Genomic DNA, 19,971 nt, shown 5'->3' on the forward strand with positions numbered 1-19,971 from the left:
AGATGGTAAATGGGTAATGGTAAATGGCCGGCTAAACTGTGCCCGATGATATAGCCAACTATTATGGAGTCCATTAGGCCCGGCAGATGAAGATGACCATCGCCAGATGGTTGCCAAAGAGTTGGACAAAGAACGAGTGGATAAAAAGGAAACTGGTAGAATTACCAGCGCAATATTATAGGGCTCGCATTTCACAATACACTTGGAAAAATGTCGTCAGACTATTATACATAATACTGAATTGTCTCTATTCAGATTGCAGGGATTTTCTTGCAGTGCCCAGTTTTGGTTTCATAATTTCGCATGCAGCAAAACAACAAATTCAACAGCGAAAGCGTAAAATTGTTAATGCTGGCAAAGAGAACTTGGCTTTTGATAGTTGACGGCTGCCGACTGTAAAGTTTTAACAAGTTCTGACACTTGCAGGCTGGGGCGCATTGGGGGCGTGGCCGGGGCGAGATGGACAACCGCTGTAGCTCGGTTAAATGAAAGTGCACCGAAGGCCTGCTCTTGCCTTTTATTTTATTTCATTTTTCCTTCTTTTTTTTTTGCAATGGAATTGCTAATTTCCGGGCACAACTTTGCGGTTCAGTTTTGCACAACTTTTCGCAGCAACTTCGACGAGCCACCGACGAGTTGGACAACGCTGCGTATGAGTAACATTATGCAGAAAGGCCATAAGTTGAAGGTCCCAGCGCCCAACAGGCCTCGGGTCAAATCCGGACCATCGGAGCATCTAAGCATCGGTGCACTGACCAGAATTAGCTAATATTAGGCTGTTAGATTACCAATCTTTAAATTTTAACAAAAATTTGGGTTGAAGTTGGACTAAACAAAATTAAACTGTCCAGATACAACACTTATCAAGCATCAGCTCAATTGATAAGGATTGTATTAGGATTTCTTTTGCACCAATGTTCCTTGCATAGTTTTTCTTTCAGTGTCGCAGCGACAGTCATTATCAATAGTTTTTCCTGGAACGCTAATGACTTGAAAGTTAGTTTAGCCGCCCCCTTGATCTGCTAACCCTTCGGCCGGATTATCCATCCGTTTGCCCAGTTACAAACCCGCCGCCAGTTACAACGCGCAGTCATCATTTCCGGCCAAGCCGTGGCAACTTCCGCCCTGTTAGCACCCTTTAGTTAGGAACTAGAAGCCACCTCCCGAGTGAGATGACCAATTTCCGGGGAATAAAAGTGCATTGAACTTACGCTAAATCCGCACTCCAAGTGCTCATTGGAGATCTGCTTAAGGACACCGACATATTTGAGATTATTGCAGAACTGCAGCGCTAGAGTATTAAATAATTCCTGATTGCCGTCAATTGAGGAACTCTTTGGATTGCTCTGCATCGTTGAGATTAGCCATTTTATTAGCATTTGACCTGAAAAAAAAACAAAAAAGAAAAAACAGTTGTAACTGAATGAAATAACTTTGATCACAGCTGGTCCACTTATTCACTCGTTTTCTCCTACACCCGTAACCAAAAATAAAAGAGAATTTGAAGCTCCTAACCAATGAGATTTATGGGTAGGAGACGCTTTGGGGTGAAGTAACTCCCAGGCGGAGAACCCCAAAAAATGTGGAATAAATAATTTTCTGGCAAAAATGCCAGACAACAAACTGAACTGAAAAGATTCTTTATCGACGTGGACACTGAACAGATACTCTACGATTTTGCTTGTCAAAAAATATCTTTACATATTTAACATATATACTTCTCTATCTCAAAAATCAATTTAATCGCATGACTTTCTTGATCATATGTTATAAAATCGTGTGACTAACGTCGTGATAAGATAAGTGACTTAAAGAGTTGCCATTCAAGTGATGCATTTGGTTATTGTTTGATAACTGCAAGTTACATGTAAAACATTTAAGAGCCTAATAGATTTTCGTATAACAAAGGGACCTTTTACTCGACCAAAAGAAAACCAAGCAAACTTTCTGAGGCCAAACAACAAAAGTGCGAGAAAAGTAAAACTTACGCTGGCTGTCAGCGTGTGAGTGGGTAACAGTTTGCAAAAGCAGCAGGAGCAGATGTTTTGGGTCAGAGGTCGAGATCTCTAGCAGGTCAATGCGCATCCGTCGGATGCGTAGGCTAATTCCTGCGACATCAGGTGGTTGCTGCTCCTCCCTCACTACTTTTCCTCGGGAAAATCGAGTTTTCTGCGCCCGCCGGGCGGCCAATGACATTAGATGAAGATAATGCGGTGGGAGATTGGAAACATCCTCCTGGGAATTCCATCGTCCTTCTGATGCAAATTCGCATTCCTTCGATGGCTGCTTGGCCAGCAGAGAACACCAAACGTTGCTCAAAACACTGGACATATATATGTATTATCTTTCAGAACAAAATAGCTCGTACAACTTTCTTCGTCTAAAATCAACCTTAAACTGTCTACGCGAATTCAACGCTGTGTTTTGTGATTAGCGCAAAAAATTGAAAGGTTGTTAAAACTTATCAACATTATGAACGCCTTGAACATGACAACTGCGGCACTCTCAGCAATCAGTACACTGAACAAAAACTATAAAAATGATTCGCACAGCTAACTAAAAATGAAAATTTAAAGCCATATCAACTCGAGTTTTAATCTTTACTTCGCTTACATATTTAGGTCAAATATCGATTATATTATAAATATATTTGGCAAAAGTAATCATAAATATTAAGTTTACTTAAATATTTTCGGTGTATTGATAAGACTGCAGTTCTATGGAGAGACCACTAGACAAATAACGTGATACTAGTTGGCCCTGTGAAGGTCGCTGGTTTAATCAGTCACGGTTCTTTTTTTTGAGAGGTTTTCGTTTTATAAAAAGAGACCGATTTCGATTGAATCACTGTGTCTAAATTTACGCATTTCGCAAAATATGGAGCACGTCACTTTGCACCCACTCAAGTTTGTCATTGTTTTGGTTAATCATTTAGGTTCAATTTCCACTAAAATTGAACTGATTCAAGCAAGAGCTCAATTCTATAATTGTTTTGGTTTTTTTAATGGCCTTATCTTTTAATAGCTCTTAACACTGTTGAAGTGCTGCTTTAGTTGAGACCGCAGATAGCAAATAAAAGTTGACTGATAAGACCTGGGAAACCGATGTGAGCAGTTGAAAATCAAATCGGCTTGATAAAACAAACATGAATATCAATCGACATCAAATGCACTGTGTTTACTTGAAATAAACTATTTAAAAATTAGATTCAAACGTATTAAAATGATCACAGAACGTATGTACAACCGCATGTCAAGTTGATGCAGTGGATTGTCATTTCGATGCCGATGATGGCATCGTCCTGTGGGGCAAACCAGGAGGAAGCGCCAGATTAGCTGGTCACCGGAGCTGGAGCTGGATCTGTGCGCCATCCTCATCAGCAGGAGGTATCTGTGTGGTGGCCGTTTTTGTTGTTCCTGCTCTAAATGTCGTTGTTTTCTATTGTTGTTGAGCTTGGCCTTTATTGCTGGCACCATAGCGGCGTTGTGGCAAACGGGTTTCCAGTTTTGATGAAAACTGCGCCACCGACGATGCTCAACAAATTTGCATAACTGCTTGCCAGGCAAATGCAACACTCATACACCAAAAAAAAACACTTGCAATTGATTTAAACATTTGCCAAAATACTTCTTATTTGCGAAACTAACTCTATTTTGTATTTCTCCTTAGTCATTTCCGAGTTTTGGTAAATATTTCTGGAACATATTTGAATTTTTTTGCTGTGTAAGTTGTTGGTGGAAGCTGGGGGCGGGTTAGAAGTGGGTGGCGCGATGGGTAGCAGCGGTTTTTGGCGCCTCACGCATGCATGCGTTGCATTCATCAACGGCAGAGTGGCGCTCGCTTCTTCATTCCGACAAACAAAACGGATGAGAACGTAACGATGCCAGAAAACCACAGGGCAGAACCCGAAATGAAGCATTGAGGATGCCACATGGGATGGGTTAAAGCGACTCCAAGGCTACCAAGGTATAATATTAGTTAGAACAGAGGGTAACCATCTAGGAAACCTCTTTCTTAAGTTCCGACTTTTAGCTTCGATTTCTAAAACTAACCTCATTAACTACCGAAAAAAGCTAATAATTATATGAAATGTCCTCTGCAATTTTCCGCATATTACAATGTATTTAGAGTACAAGAAAGTGGGCTATACAGTAGCCCAAAAAATTGTTTCATTACGCTTTGGGCGATAACATTGTTGTCTATACTAGGTGGCAGGAAAGCTCCTTAAAGTTGCCTTTCGTCATCCCAGTGGTGTCCCATCCCCCCATCCCGGCCAGAATCACTTCATCCGAGCGAAGCTGGCGAACGTGATGTTGTCGGGCATATAAATCAGATTTTTGGTCCAAGAGCGGTGCCGGACGTTGCCTGATGAAAAGTCGCGACAAACAGCTTCTGCAGTTATCTCCCGTCCAACCCGAATTTTCCCAGTCCATCCCATCTTTCCGAAAGCCACGAAGAATTGATGGCCACTTCAGAGACAATGACGTCGACGCTGAAATCGCGAAAAGCAAGAGCTGCACAGAGCAAAATTTTTGCAGGTTGCAAAGTGCTAAATTCAAGTGTCTGCAGTTAAGCAAACGATTTAATTTTGGAATAAATACATTAAAAATATGTATCAAGCTAAGTAGTTTGATATGAAGTATTGCTTGCGCTAATTTCGCTCTGTGCAGCAAATTGCGTGACCAGCCCCTCCCCCTGCCTTTGACCCCCCATCACGTTTTTTCCAAACCCCCATGCTGCAGCTTCACTTCTTCTTCGCTTGTTTGCCCAGCGAGGCGTTAAAATGTTTGTTTGCATTAATTTGCAGCAGACGACAACGGGCGTTGTGGATGCGGATGCGGATGCGGATGATGATGATGATGGCGATGGCGAGGGATCAGGATCCCCGGGTGCCGAAAAGCGGGAAGGCTGACAACGATGAGCTTACCAATTAGCGCCTTTTGTGCCACACAACACCCAACGCCCCAATTCCCCCCCCGCACATTGATGGGCGTGGCATGTGTCAAAAACTGCGCCTCCAAAATGCCCGCGATGTGTTTGAAGCGAAAGTTTTCTGGCTTTTCACTTTGCCATTTTAGGGTGTGTGCGTAGGATTTTTGGAAATAGTTTCGACTGGAAATTTGCAGCCGGAATTCTCAAACTAATAACAATGTGAGACAAGAAGAGTATTATTCACAGTAAATATACGAAATTAGGAACTTTTGGGGTAGAGTAATATCAATTACAGTATGTATACAAAGGAAAAACTTATGAACAAGCAGCATAATACGTATTTGTACAACAGTATCGGTATCTTTTAGAAGGTATTTAGTTGTTTAAGATGTTTCATAGACGTTTCGCATTAAACAGTTTAATTACTGAGAGACTACTGTATATTCCTAAAATGTGCTGAAATTCCATAGATGCTCAGTCTTGGGAGACGAATTTGCAGCCATTCCTAGAAAATATGCCACACATTTTCGGTGAGGCTGTGAGGCGGTGCAACTAGAGTGGAATATAGAATATATATGCGTAGGCACTTCAAACACTTGCGAAAATGTTAACCTGTGCAATTTTGGCCCCTATCCTCTATTTACATACAAAATTTCCCAATTATGCAATCATTCAACTTGATTTGGCTTGCTTTTCTTGACTGATTTTCGGAGGGAAAATTGCAGGCAGGGCGGCTGGAAAAGTGTGCTGGAGCTGAAGCAGGCAAATTAATTGTTAACTTTAAGCAAACAACAAACGCAATCAAACGTGGAGCACCGGCAGAAATAAAAAAAAATGAAAGGAAAGGAAAGGCAAGGCAAGAAAAGAAAAACGGAAAGGGAAATAAAATTAAATGTTTCCCGAGAAACGACACAAAAGGCAAACAGTAAATGCGCAGAAATCGCAGGGGTTACCTTTATATTTCTACCGTCGAAATCCCTTTCCCACCCTTTATTTTTAGTTTTGCTCGATATTCCTGCCTTTGGCATCGCTTCACTGAAGTCACTCACTCAGCTCAAAAATCGACAGTTCTGGGTTAATACTCTAAAAGATTTTCCACCAACGAAATGAAAAGTAGCATAAACTAAAAATTGAATTGAACAAATTGCAGGAGTTTCTGGCAATGAACCAACTTATATTTTCGCCATTAACCCGCATACCTAAAATTTAAAACTTAAAATCTAAAGATATATCTGTAGATTCTTTACTGCTAGGTAATTGCATGCATATTTTTACCTCTACTAAAATTACGATTTGTTTTAAAATCTTGGAAACTTCAGTTCTTAACCAACTCTTAACTTCAGAGTATTTAAGCACGAATATTTTTGGCAAACTTACCTTCGAACTTTTCATATGCAGCGAAGCTTAACTTTTCCGGTACATAAGATGAGCCGCGTCGCGAACCAGCTCCTCCGGCCACGCCCCCCGCTCCGCCCACGGCGATTTCGGGAGGCGGGGGTGCCGCCGTCAGCGACGAGGAACATGGAGTGGCCAAGAGGGTGGTATCGTCATTGGCGGGGCACAAATTCGGGGGATTCGAGCTATTATTGCCCGCCGAAGACTTCTCGACCGTGAAGCTGGCGACCTTCTTTAGCACATTGCTTGACAAAAGGGGCGTGGTGGGCGTGCCGAAGCCGGGGGGCGGCGGTGGGAGTGGCAGGGGCGCTGTGTCATCCTCAACATTTTCGGAGGCTGCAGAATTCGTTTGAGACTGCACAGGTGTTTGAGATGATTTAAACGAAATTATAACAGTTGATTGCGTCTCCAGCGACGGCGAGGCAGTTGTAGCCCCCAAAGGTCCTGCAGGTCCTGTAGCTCCTGTAGTAGCTCCGGTAGCTCCTGCAAAACGAATGAATGAATGACGAGGCAACGGCATTAGCTGGATAAATTTGTATAGAAATTCCCGCGCTGCTTAAATCAGTGAAAAATTGCGAATAAACGTATTCCTGGCAGCGCATAAGTCACTTCCCATAATTACTGGTTAAATTGTAGAATGCTTGGCAAACATTTGCCAAACATTTATCATTCTTGCTGGCGGTGCGGGTAAATCGATGAAAACTCGCAATGCTCTGGCATTAAAAAATATAAGTGAAAAGCTTAAAGAGTGCCTGTATTCATTTGATGTTCCACAATTATTACAATGAAATTTGTGTTTGCTGTGCAAGGCGAACTCATCCCATCGAATATTAAATTTAATCTGGGACACTTAATACCTAATTACTAATAAAGCCTTTACTAATGACTTATTTATCGAAGGGTTTTCTGTGTCTCGCTCATTAACAATCCTCCAGCTCTCAAATATCCTCAGCATCCTGCCAATATCGAAATGATTTACATTCATTAAATCGAAATTCATGTTCGCAGCTTCATAAAAATGTGCGCCGGCCCCGCCGCTGTAAAATAAACATATAATTTTTCTAGTGCATTAAATCTTCGCGGGGATACTTGATTTTGTGTAGCAAATTTTTATGGTCCCTCCACTCCGATTGAGTAGACCCTGTGGAGCCTTTATCACGGCCCATCATCATTGACTGTACACCCAAGTGGGTTGGGCCGCCCTCCGTTTTGCCGCCTGCTCTTCGATTTGGCGGATAAGTCCCGCGTGCATCATTTTATATAACATGATTTAATTAAAATTTAAACTTTCTTTTTTTTTTGTTTGGGAGGGAATTTTTGGTGCCTCCCTGTGGAGCCACAATGGGGAATCAACAAAGTCGGGGAAAAGGAAACTGAAGCTGCGCCTGAAGCGCCTGCTTCCGGCCAACATTTTGTAAACAATGAAGACGTGTTTGAAATTTTTAAGTTTTTACAAATGTTTTTTCGTGTTGTTGGGTAGTATTTTTATTTTTTTCATTCCGGGGTATATGGGTACGTTGTACCAGAGGGCCAGAAGGCCGGAAAAGGCAGCGAACCATGTTCGCTTTTGTTTGTTTTTTGTTTATCGAGCTGAGCGAGTTGGGCCAACGCAATTAGGTGAATTGCGTGGCAGGGGGCGGCGAATTCTGCGAGTTTCAGTGGCAATTATGTATTTAAAATATCATGTGGGGGCAGAGGAAAACGAGTCCTTGCATAAATGTGCCAATAATTACTTTCGGGTCCCTGCTTGTTTTTATTCAATCCTTTTTTTTGTTCAGCCATCTCTCGCGTTTTTTTGTGTTTTAAAAGCGTCGCTGATCGGATCAGTTTGGAAAACAAAGAGTTGGTTGCGGAAAATGGGTAAATGGAATGGCTGCTACATGAGTTAATTAAAAAACTTTGCATTGTGGTCCAAGGGCAACACCTTGTATCCTTGCGGTTTTCTTTTCTCAAAGGAACTTTCTAAATAAGAGTCAAATTTCATAAAATTACTTCATATAGTATTCATACACCTAATAGAAAATTTACATTTTTTTTTATTTCAAAGAAGTGTTTAGGCGTAGGCTCTTTTTTATTTGCTATCACCTCTCAAGGGGCAGAGGTACTTCAATTTCGAGCGGGGCAACAAACACTCAAAACTACAGTTTGACAAGCACTTATGTGCGTCTCGTGTTTACCTTTGAAATTGGCGCAGAGCCGGAATAAGCAACAATCTGAACAAAAAAAGGGACAAGCTTTTAGACAGGTCTCCTTCTCCCTATTTTTTTGTTGGGGCTCAAGGACCACTTTCTGTAGCACACATATGGCTACAAGTGGGACCCAAAAAACTGGTAGATTGGCAATTTTAAAGGGTAGAAGTATAGGAATTTATTTAAAGTTAAGTTTGTACTCATATTCCATTGGCATTGCGATCATTGCATTTAGTAAATGAATGTGTAAGTGTTTTTATCAGATTTTACAAAACAATGTGCATTATCTAAAATCTTTAAATTGCATTAAACACTTTGTATATTTTATCAATTGTTCAAATTGACATCTTTTGTTTAAAATGGTTTTTATTTGCTTGCTGCCACGGTCGTTAAAATTAATTATTTGATGTCCTCGGGCCAAAAACACATGACAAACAAGAAGCTTTAATAAGAGCTTAATTTAAAGCAATTAGTTCAACTTCCTATTTACACATCATCACTGTTTTGTTTCAATAGAAATATTAAATATGCAATAATTGCATTTTCGGATTTTTTACTAATCAAAAGTGAACACCTAGTACTCGTTGCTTTAAGCCAGCTACCTTCTATTTTAATATTTAAATTTGTTATTTTAAATATGGCCCATATATCCATAGTTCCTCTTGAGCAAATTACCTGTTTCATTGGGAGTGGATGATGTGCCACCTGGTGGTGTTTGAGTGACGGCGGCAGCGAATCGAGACGAGAGGTTCTGTAGCTCAACCTTTTTGGCTTTGGACACATTAAAGAGCTCTCCATTTGCGAGGGGCGAGCCCGAACCCGCTGATCCCGTCTCCACTGCGCCAGGGGTCAGAGGTGATCCCGCGCCACTGCCCAAAACTTGGGCCAACTTCTTGCCCAGCTGCAAAGCCATGAGTTCCTCGTCCGGCGAACTTTCCGCCGGGCTATTGGGTGCTACCAAAAGATCCGTATCGTGCAATATGGTGGCTCGATCCGCCTCCTCGACCTCCTGAAGATCATTGGCTATGCTGAGGTAGGTGACGCGAGTTAGGCTCAGGCAGGCCAACTTATCGGCTCGACAGCGTTTCTGCAGCTCGAGCACTGCTTTTGCGGTATTTGGGGACAGGGTATCCACCGACGTCACACTTATTTCGCTCAGTGGACGATCGCGTTTGGATTTTGAATTATGCTCCTTGGCAGCTGCATTTAAGTAGTGCTTCGATACGATCAGTTCGTCGACGGGATCTGTGAATAGGGAATCATTGCTTGAACAACTCGTGCACAAGGATCTCCGATCGTAGGGATAATGGTGATGGTTATCGTGGACATTGCGAATATGGTGATGATGATGATGATGTTGCCTTTGCCGCTGCTGCAGTTCTCGATTTCGGCGCTGAGTTAGGGTATCATTTGAGGCATAACAGCACTCATCGCTGCTGCAGTTGTGGTATTCTAGCGAATCGGTGCAATCCAAACTGACTACGTCGTCTTTACGTTCGGTTAGCAATTAAAAGTGTTATGGTTAAATAGAAAAAATAGACAGACAATCGAGATAGAGAAACAGGCAGTTGTAGAAAAAATAGAAGTGGTTTGAAGTAAAAACGAAGGAACCCAAAAAAATTAAGCTGAATTAAATCAATCAGTCTAAATAAGTTGTTATTTAAAATAAATACAAAATATGCCCGATCGTTTACTTCTCTAAATGGTTATTAAAATGTCTTTCGATGAGCTCGCCGCATAAATATTTGCAATTAAATAAAACAGTCCGCCAACTGCGGCTCCAAATGATTTATGTGCCATTAAGCCGCGACGGCGTTGGCTCATTCACGAAAATGCGACATGTGTAAGAAATAATAATTAAACAAAAGTAAATAAAAACAAGGCGCCACTGGAAGTCGAAAGAGAGCGCGTGGAATGGCAGAGAGAAATATCTCAGAGAGAAGCGAACAACTGGAAAGCCGCAAAATTATGAAAATCTATATGGAAAACGGTCAAATAGAAAGAAAAATAGGGGGAAAAGGTGTGTGTCTGCTGCGGGGCAAATGAAAATGAAAATGAAAAAGGTTCGAGAAAATACCCCAAAAGGTAAACAAAGAAAATTGTACACAGCAGAACCCAAAAAAACTGGTTTTGGTCGCGGAGAGAAGGGGGTTTCACAAAATAAAAAAAGTAAAATAAAAAGCGTTGGCGTCAGTTGCCTTCTCCCTTTCAAAAGTAAATTGTTTAATTTGTTGTCCATGAGCAATTGAGGCAAATTGAAAACAAAACAAAAGCCGAACTGGCAAGATGAGCCCCGATAACAAAGGAAAAGTTACTCCCCCTTTTCCCAGATAATAAAAGAGTAGGGAAGAACACCATGTTAACACCTGTAGATTGCTAATCTGGTCATTGGCAAGGCACTTTTCCTCAAAAACAAGCACTTTTCACAGTTTTCACGCTTTTCCACACCGCACTTGTATTTGCCCTTCTGTTCTATGTTTCTAACTTTCAACTTTTCTAATTTCCAGAGCGTTTTTCGATTTTAACATGGACCAGCGATCTGCGCGGAAGCGAGTTCAAAGCGTTACTAACAACCAACTGGTTTGGAATTAAAACCCACTGGAAAGTCAAAAGCCGCATAGCAAGCGGAGAAAGAGAGCGAGCATGCAGAGAGAGAGAGAGAGAGAGAGAGAGAGAGAGAGAGCCGACAAAGGAATATATATATGTATATGCATATATATATGCTTTTTGTTGACGGTCTTAAGCTCGAGTTACATGGAACTAAAGCAGAGCAGAAACGTGAAAAAGATCACATGAGCTATGATCGACGACTAGAATACCTTCGTTGGTATAAACCACAAATAACAAATATACATATATCCTAACTTGGAAATGCCTCTATAACTTGTTAAGGTATGTGTTATATATTCATATATTCATTTACTAAAATTCCTACCATAATTATCTAATGCGAATAGATATCGAAACCGTAAGGAAATTTTAAAAATGTGTAACGCTCCCTACAATTTAAAAATAATCTCCTAATTTGTAATTTAGTAATATTCGATTATGAGTAATATCGTTTAAAGCAAATTAAGAACTTATTTTTTTGATTGCCTCAGAGGAGGGTTACCATATTTTGCACCCTCTTAGACATACAGCTCCATAAACCCAGCATACCCAATACTTGGAATATTAAGAGTACTAATTAGCGAGGCAGCGACGTCGAGGGCAAAAATCGCGTGATTTTTCCGGGAATGAGCTTACCCGCAACCACTGTAGCCGATGGTTTTGCCTCAGTTGTTTCGGTAAAGAGCTGCTCAATGAACGCACAGTGGTCATCGTTGGAAGTTTTTTCGCTCCGATTTTTTCTCGGTTTTGTTGGGGGTTTCGGTGGAGGTTGTGGGGCTATGCGTCTTTTTCGCGGCTGCTTGGTCATGGGGGGCATTTCCTGAACGTTCTCCTCGTCACGCGATAAAATCCGTAGGGACTCCTCTTCACTGTGCTTATTATTGTACTGAAGCGGTAGCTGACATAGTTGACCCAAAGTCAAACTGCAACGATCCTCACTTTCGACTTGAGTTTGGAGCTGCCTTCTTAGCCTTGGTGGTTTCGCAGGCGCTTTACAAAAAACAAAGTCAGTTTGCATACTTTTGGTCTGCATTTTTCGTTGACATATGTATGTGGCTGCTAAACGTTCTTCAAATAAAAACTATCATTTCTAACTCTATGTTTTATGCCTGGACTTGATCTAAAATTATTCTACACCACGAACATCGCACTAATGGTAATATTGCAATTTCGACGAATTTTGAATGATTTTTAAAAATGATTATACAACCTGACAATTCCGATAAATGCTACTAGGGTTAAGTTTCGTTTTAGCTTTAGTCAGGCGTTTTATTGAAGGTACAGACATGTACTTATAAATGCAATGGCATTTTGACTAATTTTACCAAATTAATTGCCCCTACATTCGACATTCAGTTCAGTAAAATGCCATTAAGCGCTCCCAAAAGTATGCAAGCGAATTTTCGCATCGAATGCTGGGTACTTCAAACGCTCAATTATTGCAACATTAAAAACAAATTGTAAACAACATTAAGCAGTTGTTAAAACTACACACATAGACAGGCAGCAAGGCAGGCAGGGTGGATGAGTTAGTTTACAACTTTACATGGAAATGTACAAGCGAAACTAATAAAACTAATTGCCATAAATATTAGCGGCCAGCCACGTGCCATGCCGCACCAAACTTTTCCACCATAATGTGAACGGCCATACATGTGTGTGTTGGTATTATTGTTGTGTTTGTGTTGGTGGGTGGGGCAGTTTAATTGAGCACGTTGCCAAAACTCCGCCAAAGGCTGCAGTTTCCTCCATCCTCCCACAAAAAAAAGGAGTCCTAAGCCAAAATTCAGCGAATAGATTTTCATGGTTTTCACATCTGCTCTGGGGTATTTGATTTCGTTTGCAGAGTTTGTTCCTGTGATTTCTTTGAACAAGCTACAATCGTATTTATGTCACAATCACCCTTTTATGCCAACAGCATTACATAGTTTTTGCTAAGCAAGAAAGTTGTTTTTGTTTAACAACAAAAATCAAAATTCCTCGTTGTGTTTTTAGAACCAATTTGAATAATCATGGCAGGTACAGGGTACACATTGTGGTCGAAAGGAGAGGTTTGACAGTACTTTATTCCTTGATCCTTTTGCGATTTTTAGGGGGTTTCCTGCCACAATCTGCACCTACTTCAGGCGCTCTTTCTTGGCCCCATGAATTATGAATTTATGCATTGAAAAAGGCCCCAAAAACAGATGGGTGCGTGCGAGTGAATGAAAGGGAGAAGCACCACAGCTATACAGCTGTATATTCGCTCCTCGCTGAAAGGGAATTTTTGATATAGAGACCCCATCGGATCCTTTCCCTCCTTTCCCCCCTCCTTACATCAGCCTCGGCGTGGCACGTTTAGGATTTTTCGTTGATTTGATTTTAGGCTTTGCCTCGCTGCAATGGCAAAAAGCTTCTTGCAACCGGGGGGGCTGAAGGAGGTGGTTTTGATGGAGCATCTCTTCTCCACTCTGAATTGCTTTTTGATATGCGCCTCAGCCTTGAACGCGATTTTCGCATTTTTGTAAATGCTCGCGGAAAACAGAAGCCAGCCAAATAGTGCATCGAAAATGGTTGGCAAGCTATATTGCCTCAAATTTGTATGCATTTCGAAATCAACAGATGAGGTAACTACTGCCATAACATCCCAACATCATTTTAATTTTGTTTCAGTTCGTACCTCTTCTAAATATTTTTCAAACTGCTTGGTTCAGCTTAGCAATAATACGATATGCCAATATATCATTCAATATAATTGATATCAAGTTATTGGAGTACTGCCAATCGAAACTATTGCCTTCGCTAACAAGAGCATTAGAAGTTCCGTTTTCCGCGTGTCTAAACCCTTTTCCCCCATCGAAATATTTTCCCAGCTTTGAGTGATTTTATTTGACGCTTGTTTTTCCTTCCTTTTTTATTTTTTTTTTATTTTTTGGTACGAGACGCCTGCAGCTTTTGAACTCGACGCGTTTTTCTTATGGCTGTTAATAGACAGAAGTGAGTTTTTGAAGTGGGTCTCTGTTTCTTCGTCCCGTTTTTTTTGGGTTCTGTTTTGTGTTGTCTGATGCTTTTTTTTCGGCTTATTTTTTTCGCTTTTCCAGCTTTCCCAGTTGCTGAGTTATGATGGCAAACGTGCTTTTGAGCTTCTGTTTATGTTTTTGTGAGTGTGTGTTGCGCTTGGCCTAATATTTTTAAAGGGGGCATCTTAAAGATTTCACATGAATAACTAAAATCTATAAATTTTTGATTTCACTTTGGCAAAAAAGAAAGGAGCGAGAAAACAAGAGTGCACTAAGTAAAAAATATTATTTTTGCCAAGGCGAAATGCCAATAAGTTACAAGCAGCCAAAAAACTTGAGAGTTTTCGGCTTCGATGAGGGATGATAAACGTATACAAGGACGTGAAAATCGGGGGGAAGGTGGAGTTGTGCAACATACAAAGGTGCCACAGCAACAACAACAAAAGCATCAGAGGAAAGCCGGAAAATTCGGAACAGTCAAGTGTTAGGGAAAAAGGGGGGCGGGGGAAAGAAGTGTAGAAAGCGCAGAAGGGTGTAGAAAATTTCATAAAAAACTTCTATGAAAAGTTTATTTTTTGTTCGCTATTTGGTTGTTGTAAAAGTTTTTCGAAAAATTCTTATTTAAACTCCGCTTCAAGTGCAATAAAGTCGAGTTGAAAAGAGTTTGATATACAGTCTGTTTAAAAACATTAATACCCACTGATAGAAGTACGAAATATTGTTTAGACCCAAATTGGGATCAAAATGAAAATGTAGCTGGTAATAAAACAATTATTTTTATAAATGTCAACTATTTTCGTATGACATTTTACACATTTTGTTTTGTGGTCCGATTTTGTAGTTAAAAGGTGTCAAATTCGCTGTGGGCCAGTTTTCATTTGCCGTAAGTTGGCAATTGACCTACGGATCGGAGACAGACTGTACCCTGAAGCACTGGAGTTTCATTTTAAAACAAAAGTCCCCTCAACAAAAAGTTCAAAATAAAGGAAGAGAACAGCCGAAGCAACAATGGGGAAAAATAAAGTTGGCTTATTGAAAAATGCTAGAAGGAAATAAAGGGGGAATAACAGTTTTTTGCGAATAGAAAAAAGCTAACAAACTTGATGCACACCGACAATGACATCCAGAATTACAACAAATAAAGTTGGGTTCTACGTAAGGAGTCAACTATATAAATAACAACAAAGAAAAATGGCTGCACAGAGAAAAAATTTGTTAATTTGTTGTATTTTATATTTTAGGAATATCTTTGATTGTTAAATGATAAATATATGTGATATTTTTCTCTGTGCATTGCTATTGGATATTTTGGAATTAACTTACGAAAATCAGTTTGTTCGGCGCTGGAATCCAGTTGTCCATGCTCCACTTCCGTTTCCGGTGCGATCCAATCGGTACTTCCGTTGCCACCGCCCTCCAAATTGACCTCAAAACTCGATCCCATTTTCGGTGAGTGTAGGAATGCCTCACGAATGCGCTTCTGACCCATCAAACGGCTGAGCACGCGAACTCGACTGCTCCGCCTTTCCGAGAGGGCCACGCCCACTCCGCCAGCACCACCGCCCCCTGCGATGCCCATTCGCACTAGACTGGCGCCACCTGGCGGTGACTTTTCATCGACGTTCGCCGCCCGATTTTGCGAATTCCCCATGTTGATGTGGTCGAGCTGCGAAGGGAGTTTAAAAATCAATTAAAAAACTTTTCAATCAGTCGCATTGTTTGCTCTGGGCTTCCAACAATTTTTTTCCGTTCATTTTTACCAGAAATACTCAATGAATTTTTGAAGGATTGCAGAGTGAAAATTTAAGCGACGAAAAAAAAGCGTTATTTAAAATAAGTTTAAGCAACTTAAATTCTAATATTTGTAGTCAGTGTATGCTAAGTAAATGAAACTCAAATACAGATTTGTAGTCTTCTTTTGCAGTCCCTTGGAAAAATTAGCAACACAAAGAATAGGAGGATATAAAATGTAATTAAAAAAAGTATATGAAAGTATTGTTGTAAAGTATTTAAAATTCGCCAAACCAAACAGCTAAATTGCTGATTTTTTTTTGTCTGCTTTCGAGAGGTAAAAACTTTCTGCTGCGAAAATGTTGCAGAAATATGAAATGAATTAGTTGTACTGGTAGCTGAAGGGGTCTGTGACGGTTGACAAAAAGTTCCTACTTTATTTGTTTGATTTCTAAAGCCAAGTTTATTTCATGGGAATGGGGAAAAGTGGCGGTGAGATGCTTTTGCGGCCGACTTCTGTTGCCCTGTGTCAATAGTCGAATGGCACCCGAGGCCATCGAAATTGCAGGTGCATCTGAATGGGAAATCGTTGTTCTGCTCCTCATTTTCCTCCGCAACTGAAAATTGAACTTTTACTTTTTCACAAGTTTGGACAACAGTTGCAGAAATTTTGCACCAATAATGATCATCAATGATAGATTTGAGGTTCTTTCACAAAAAGTAGGGGTATAACCTTTGTTGGTCACCTCTCAGGCGATCGATTCGGTAAAATGTTCTGGCTGAATTTCATTTGCATGTTGTAAAAGTTTTCGATTTCAAGGTTTGCAAAAGTATTTTTAGAAATGACAAATTTGGACTTGGAATTTAAATAAATGAGTAATTTATAAAAAGCATTTGGATATATTAACAGCAGTTCTTTATTCTGTAAAAAAGAAACAATTTCCAACAATAATTGCTTCATATACTTTTATTTGTTCGCCTCACACCCAACTTGTTATCAATAAATATGCCTGCTTATCTCTTACTGAAATATATAGGTAAATTTGTTCACGGTTAACACCCGATAAAGTCGCCTTGATCGTTGTGGCTATCATACAATTCAAGTTCAATGACATAATATTTTGCATTTCTATCAAAATGTTTAACTTTTATTTATCACATAGGATGAGAATTAATTTCGAGAGAGAAAGAGAGGTAGTCAAATCTTAAAACTCACGGATGTCTCATAAATCACAATAAAAGCAAATTAGGAAATTTTTTATCGGATGGGCCAAAAGAAGGCACCTTGGTTTTATTAGGCCTCGAAAAATGGTCGACTAATTGAAATACTCCAAGGGAAAAAAAGGGAGAGGTGTTAAAAATTGTTCGCCAAAATTAATTGGCTGCAATAAATTGCTGGCTGTTGTCCGCCCACGTGACTCATTTTGAGCTCCTTGTTCCTTATTTGTTGTTCTTTCCTCCTTTGGGGATAATTTCTACCGGCAGGACATGAATTTAAATACCCTTTTTGTTAGGGATAAATGTGGGAAGTAGATGTTTTCTAAATATCTCCTATTCTAAGTAGCGCTAAATTTTTTTTTACAATCTAATTCAATTCAACAATCTTTTTTAAATAATTCTATTCAATTACTATAATTATTAATAATTTTTAAATTTAATCAGATATAAAATCCATATTTCTAAGATCTGAAATACCTAGAAATAATTTGTTTTCAAGGGTGTTAAGTATGGTTTTTTTCTGTTTTTCTACCAGCTTTTCAATGTTTCTTGTCCTTCACACAAATCAGAATTCAATTATGAGGAAAATTAAAGCATAAGGTGTAATAAGCGGCGGGGGAGGTGAAACGAGGCGTTTACAAAGGAAAAGCACGTGAAACACATTTTCTTAATTGTGTCAAAAGCGCAATTTTGTGCAATTTGTGTGAAATGAAAACGAAAGTGAGGTCCACAAAAGTCCATATATATGTACGTATGTATATATATACATATATATTTATATATGAAGGTAAGGCAAAAGCTTACGCATCTAAAACTCACACCCACCGGTTGAAAAGGGAGGGCTACACCAGCGATTCTCCCTCTCTTTTTTCCGGTGCAATTTGTTGGACAAATCTGGTTTCCGGGCGCGGCAAACTTAAATTTCTCTCTTTCGCTCGTTTTTCCCCTATTTTTATTTTGATTGTGTTGCGGGGGATTTTGCCCCTCTGCTTCTGCTAATGCGTCAGTTTCGTGAGGTTTTCTATTTCCGGAGGGTTTTCACTGGGGTTTCACTCGAAATTCGGTTGATTAGCTCTGCAATCTAACAAATATCCGTTTCCGCAGCGCGTTTATGGCATTTCTTTGGCGCATTATACCACGTTATTCACTATTTAATTGCAAAGTGCAGGAAAAGCTGAAAATGCAACTGCAGCTGTCAGATGAAGTGTCACAACAAATCGGCAGCCGAAGGGAAAGCCGAGTGCCAACCAGCTGACTCACGGTCCTAGGACAACAAATACACTCAGTGGCAACACGAGGCTCCAGCGGGAAAAATCGATGGCACACTGACTGAAGCACCCGCGAAAATCGAGAACCTGTCTCGTTGAGAGAGAAAACCCCTGAGAACCCATTGTGAGTTTCAGTGTTTTCGGGGAGAGAACCAGAGAACTCGGCCTGATAACAGCTGAGCGACTGTGTTATGGTTTCGTTTATTATTGGACACTATTCGGCTACGACTGTGAGCTTTCCAGACTTGCTTAATACCCTGTCTTGAGTGAGGATATAGAGGATTTTGATTTTCTATTAAAATATTTATTAAGTGGCGGAAAATCGAGTAGCTAAATATTTGCAAAAATCTAAATAAATAGGTATTACAAAATACTGGCTAGCTAAAATATATATATATATATACATAGGTAAGAAATACTTAAAAATACATAGAATCACGTTTTGCTTTGGTTTTTGAATTGTTTTCAAAACTAAACCATTATATCGAAATGAAATGAATGAACCCTAGACCCTAGATAATTTGCATTACATCACAAAGTGTTATTTTTTTTATATACTTGGGAGCGTCAGTCACTCCTTCAATTAGTCACTGCCGCCTCGATTATATCAGTTTCGGGGGTTTCCACTGGAGATCGCCTTTAAAGTAGAACAATCATATCCATTGGTTCATTAGGATGGGCGGGCACTGGGGATTTTATTTTTGGGGTTACGATTTCAACTCGCCATGAGTCATTGCCGGGCACAATCAACGGACACTCAAATCGCACACGGATATAAAACATTGGAGCCCCACCAATACAAATGCGACTGGTCCCCGGGCAATTGCAATTGTGATTTTATGAGACTTTCCGGGGGCTTCTGTGGGCGAATTCGAGCACCGACTACACGGAGAATTACAACTATTTAGTCACTGCGTCATATATATATTTATTTTAGTTCACAAAAAACTAAATTTTTTAAAAACCATTAGAAATTCTTTTTCCAATAATTAATATTAAAATTTTAAATTAGGAGCAATTTTAAACAAATTTTATAAATGTTACAAAAGTAAGCTTTTATAACAGATATATTCATTTTTTTAACTATAGGAGCATTAAGTAATTAAATTTAATTATTTATATATAGATTGAAATACATACATAAATGTCTTGCAGTGTATCAATGCTTATCGAGCCTACCTATCTCATTTTCGGTTCGCATTTCTCTTTTCAACCTTTGGGCAGTGCGAATAAACGGACTTTGCGTATATAAAAATACAATTCTATTCACTCATTATTAATGCGACAATAAAATGTTGCAGCTTAAATTAATGATTAAGGAGGGGAATTTGAGAGAGTAAGAGTTTCCATTTATCGAACGATGATGTAACATTTTAAATTATTTTCTACTGTTTCTGCATTCAAAAATTTATTCAATACGAACAAAAAAATGGTGTGCGAAAATCGAAAGGTAAATATTTCTTACAGATAAATAAAAACGACTTTGGTTAGCGTATGTAAAGAGTTTTTTTTGTTGAAACGTTAATTTTTGCGTCTTCGCACATTCTTCTTGGTCTTTTTTTGAGTCATGAGCATGTGTGTGAATTGAATTGATTGGTGTTGCACGAGTAGCTGCACCAGAAAAAATGT

General features: G+C 39.7%; 1 protein-coding gene across 10 annotated transcripts in view; it reads right to left on the bottom strand.

Moving 5' to 3' along the window:
- The window catches only part of LOC6526783 (protein cappuccino), a 30,251-nt gene that overhangs the window by 5,089 nt on the left and 5,191 nt on the right, over window positions 1-19,971 (bottom strand). The window contains exons 1-6 of one of the 10 annotated variants that reach the window (XM_015197781.2): window positions 17,900-18,345; window positions 15,449-15,791; window positions 11,763-12,116; window positions 9,192-9,761; window positions 6,310-6,810; window positions 1,212-1,384 (exon numbers count right to left, since the gene is read on the bottom strand). In XM_015197781.2, the coding sequence (XP_015053267.2) occupies window positions 1,212-1,384; window positions 6,310-6,810; window positions 9,192-9,761; window positions 11,763-12,116; window positions 15,449-15,776 (1,926 nt within the window). In that variant the 5' untranslated portion in view covers window positions 15,777-15,791; window positions 17,900-18,345. Of the gene's footprint in view, window positions 1-1,211; window positions 1,385-1,988; window positions 2,347-6,309; window positions 6,811-9,191; window positions 10,005-11,762; window positions 12,117-15,448; window positions 15,792-17,893; window positions 18,346-19,971 lie in introns of those variants that run through there. The other 9 variants (XM_039371411.1, XM_039371409.1, XM_039371410.1 and 6 more) reach the window with 9 other exon arrangements.

The sequence above is a fragment of the Drosophila yakuba genome, chromosome 2L (assembly GCF_016746365.2).
Source record: "Drosophila yakuba strain Tai18E2 chromosome 2L, Prin_Dyak_Tai18E2_2.1, whole genome shotgun sequence".
In the NCBI taxonomy this organism is placed as follows: Eukaryota; Metazoa; Arthropoda; class Insecta; order Diptera; family Drosophilidae; genus Drosophila; species Drosophila yakuba.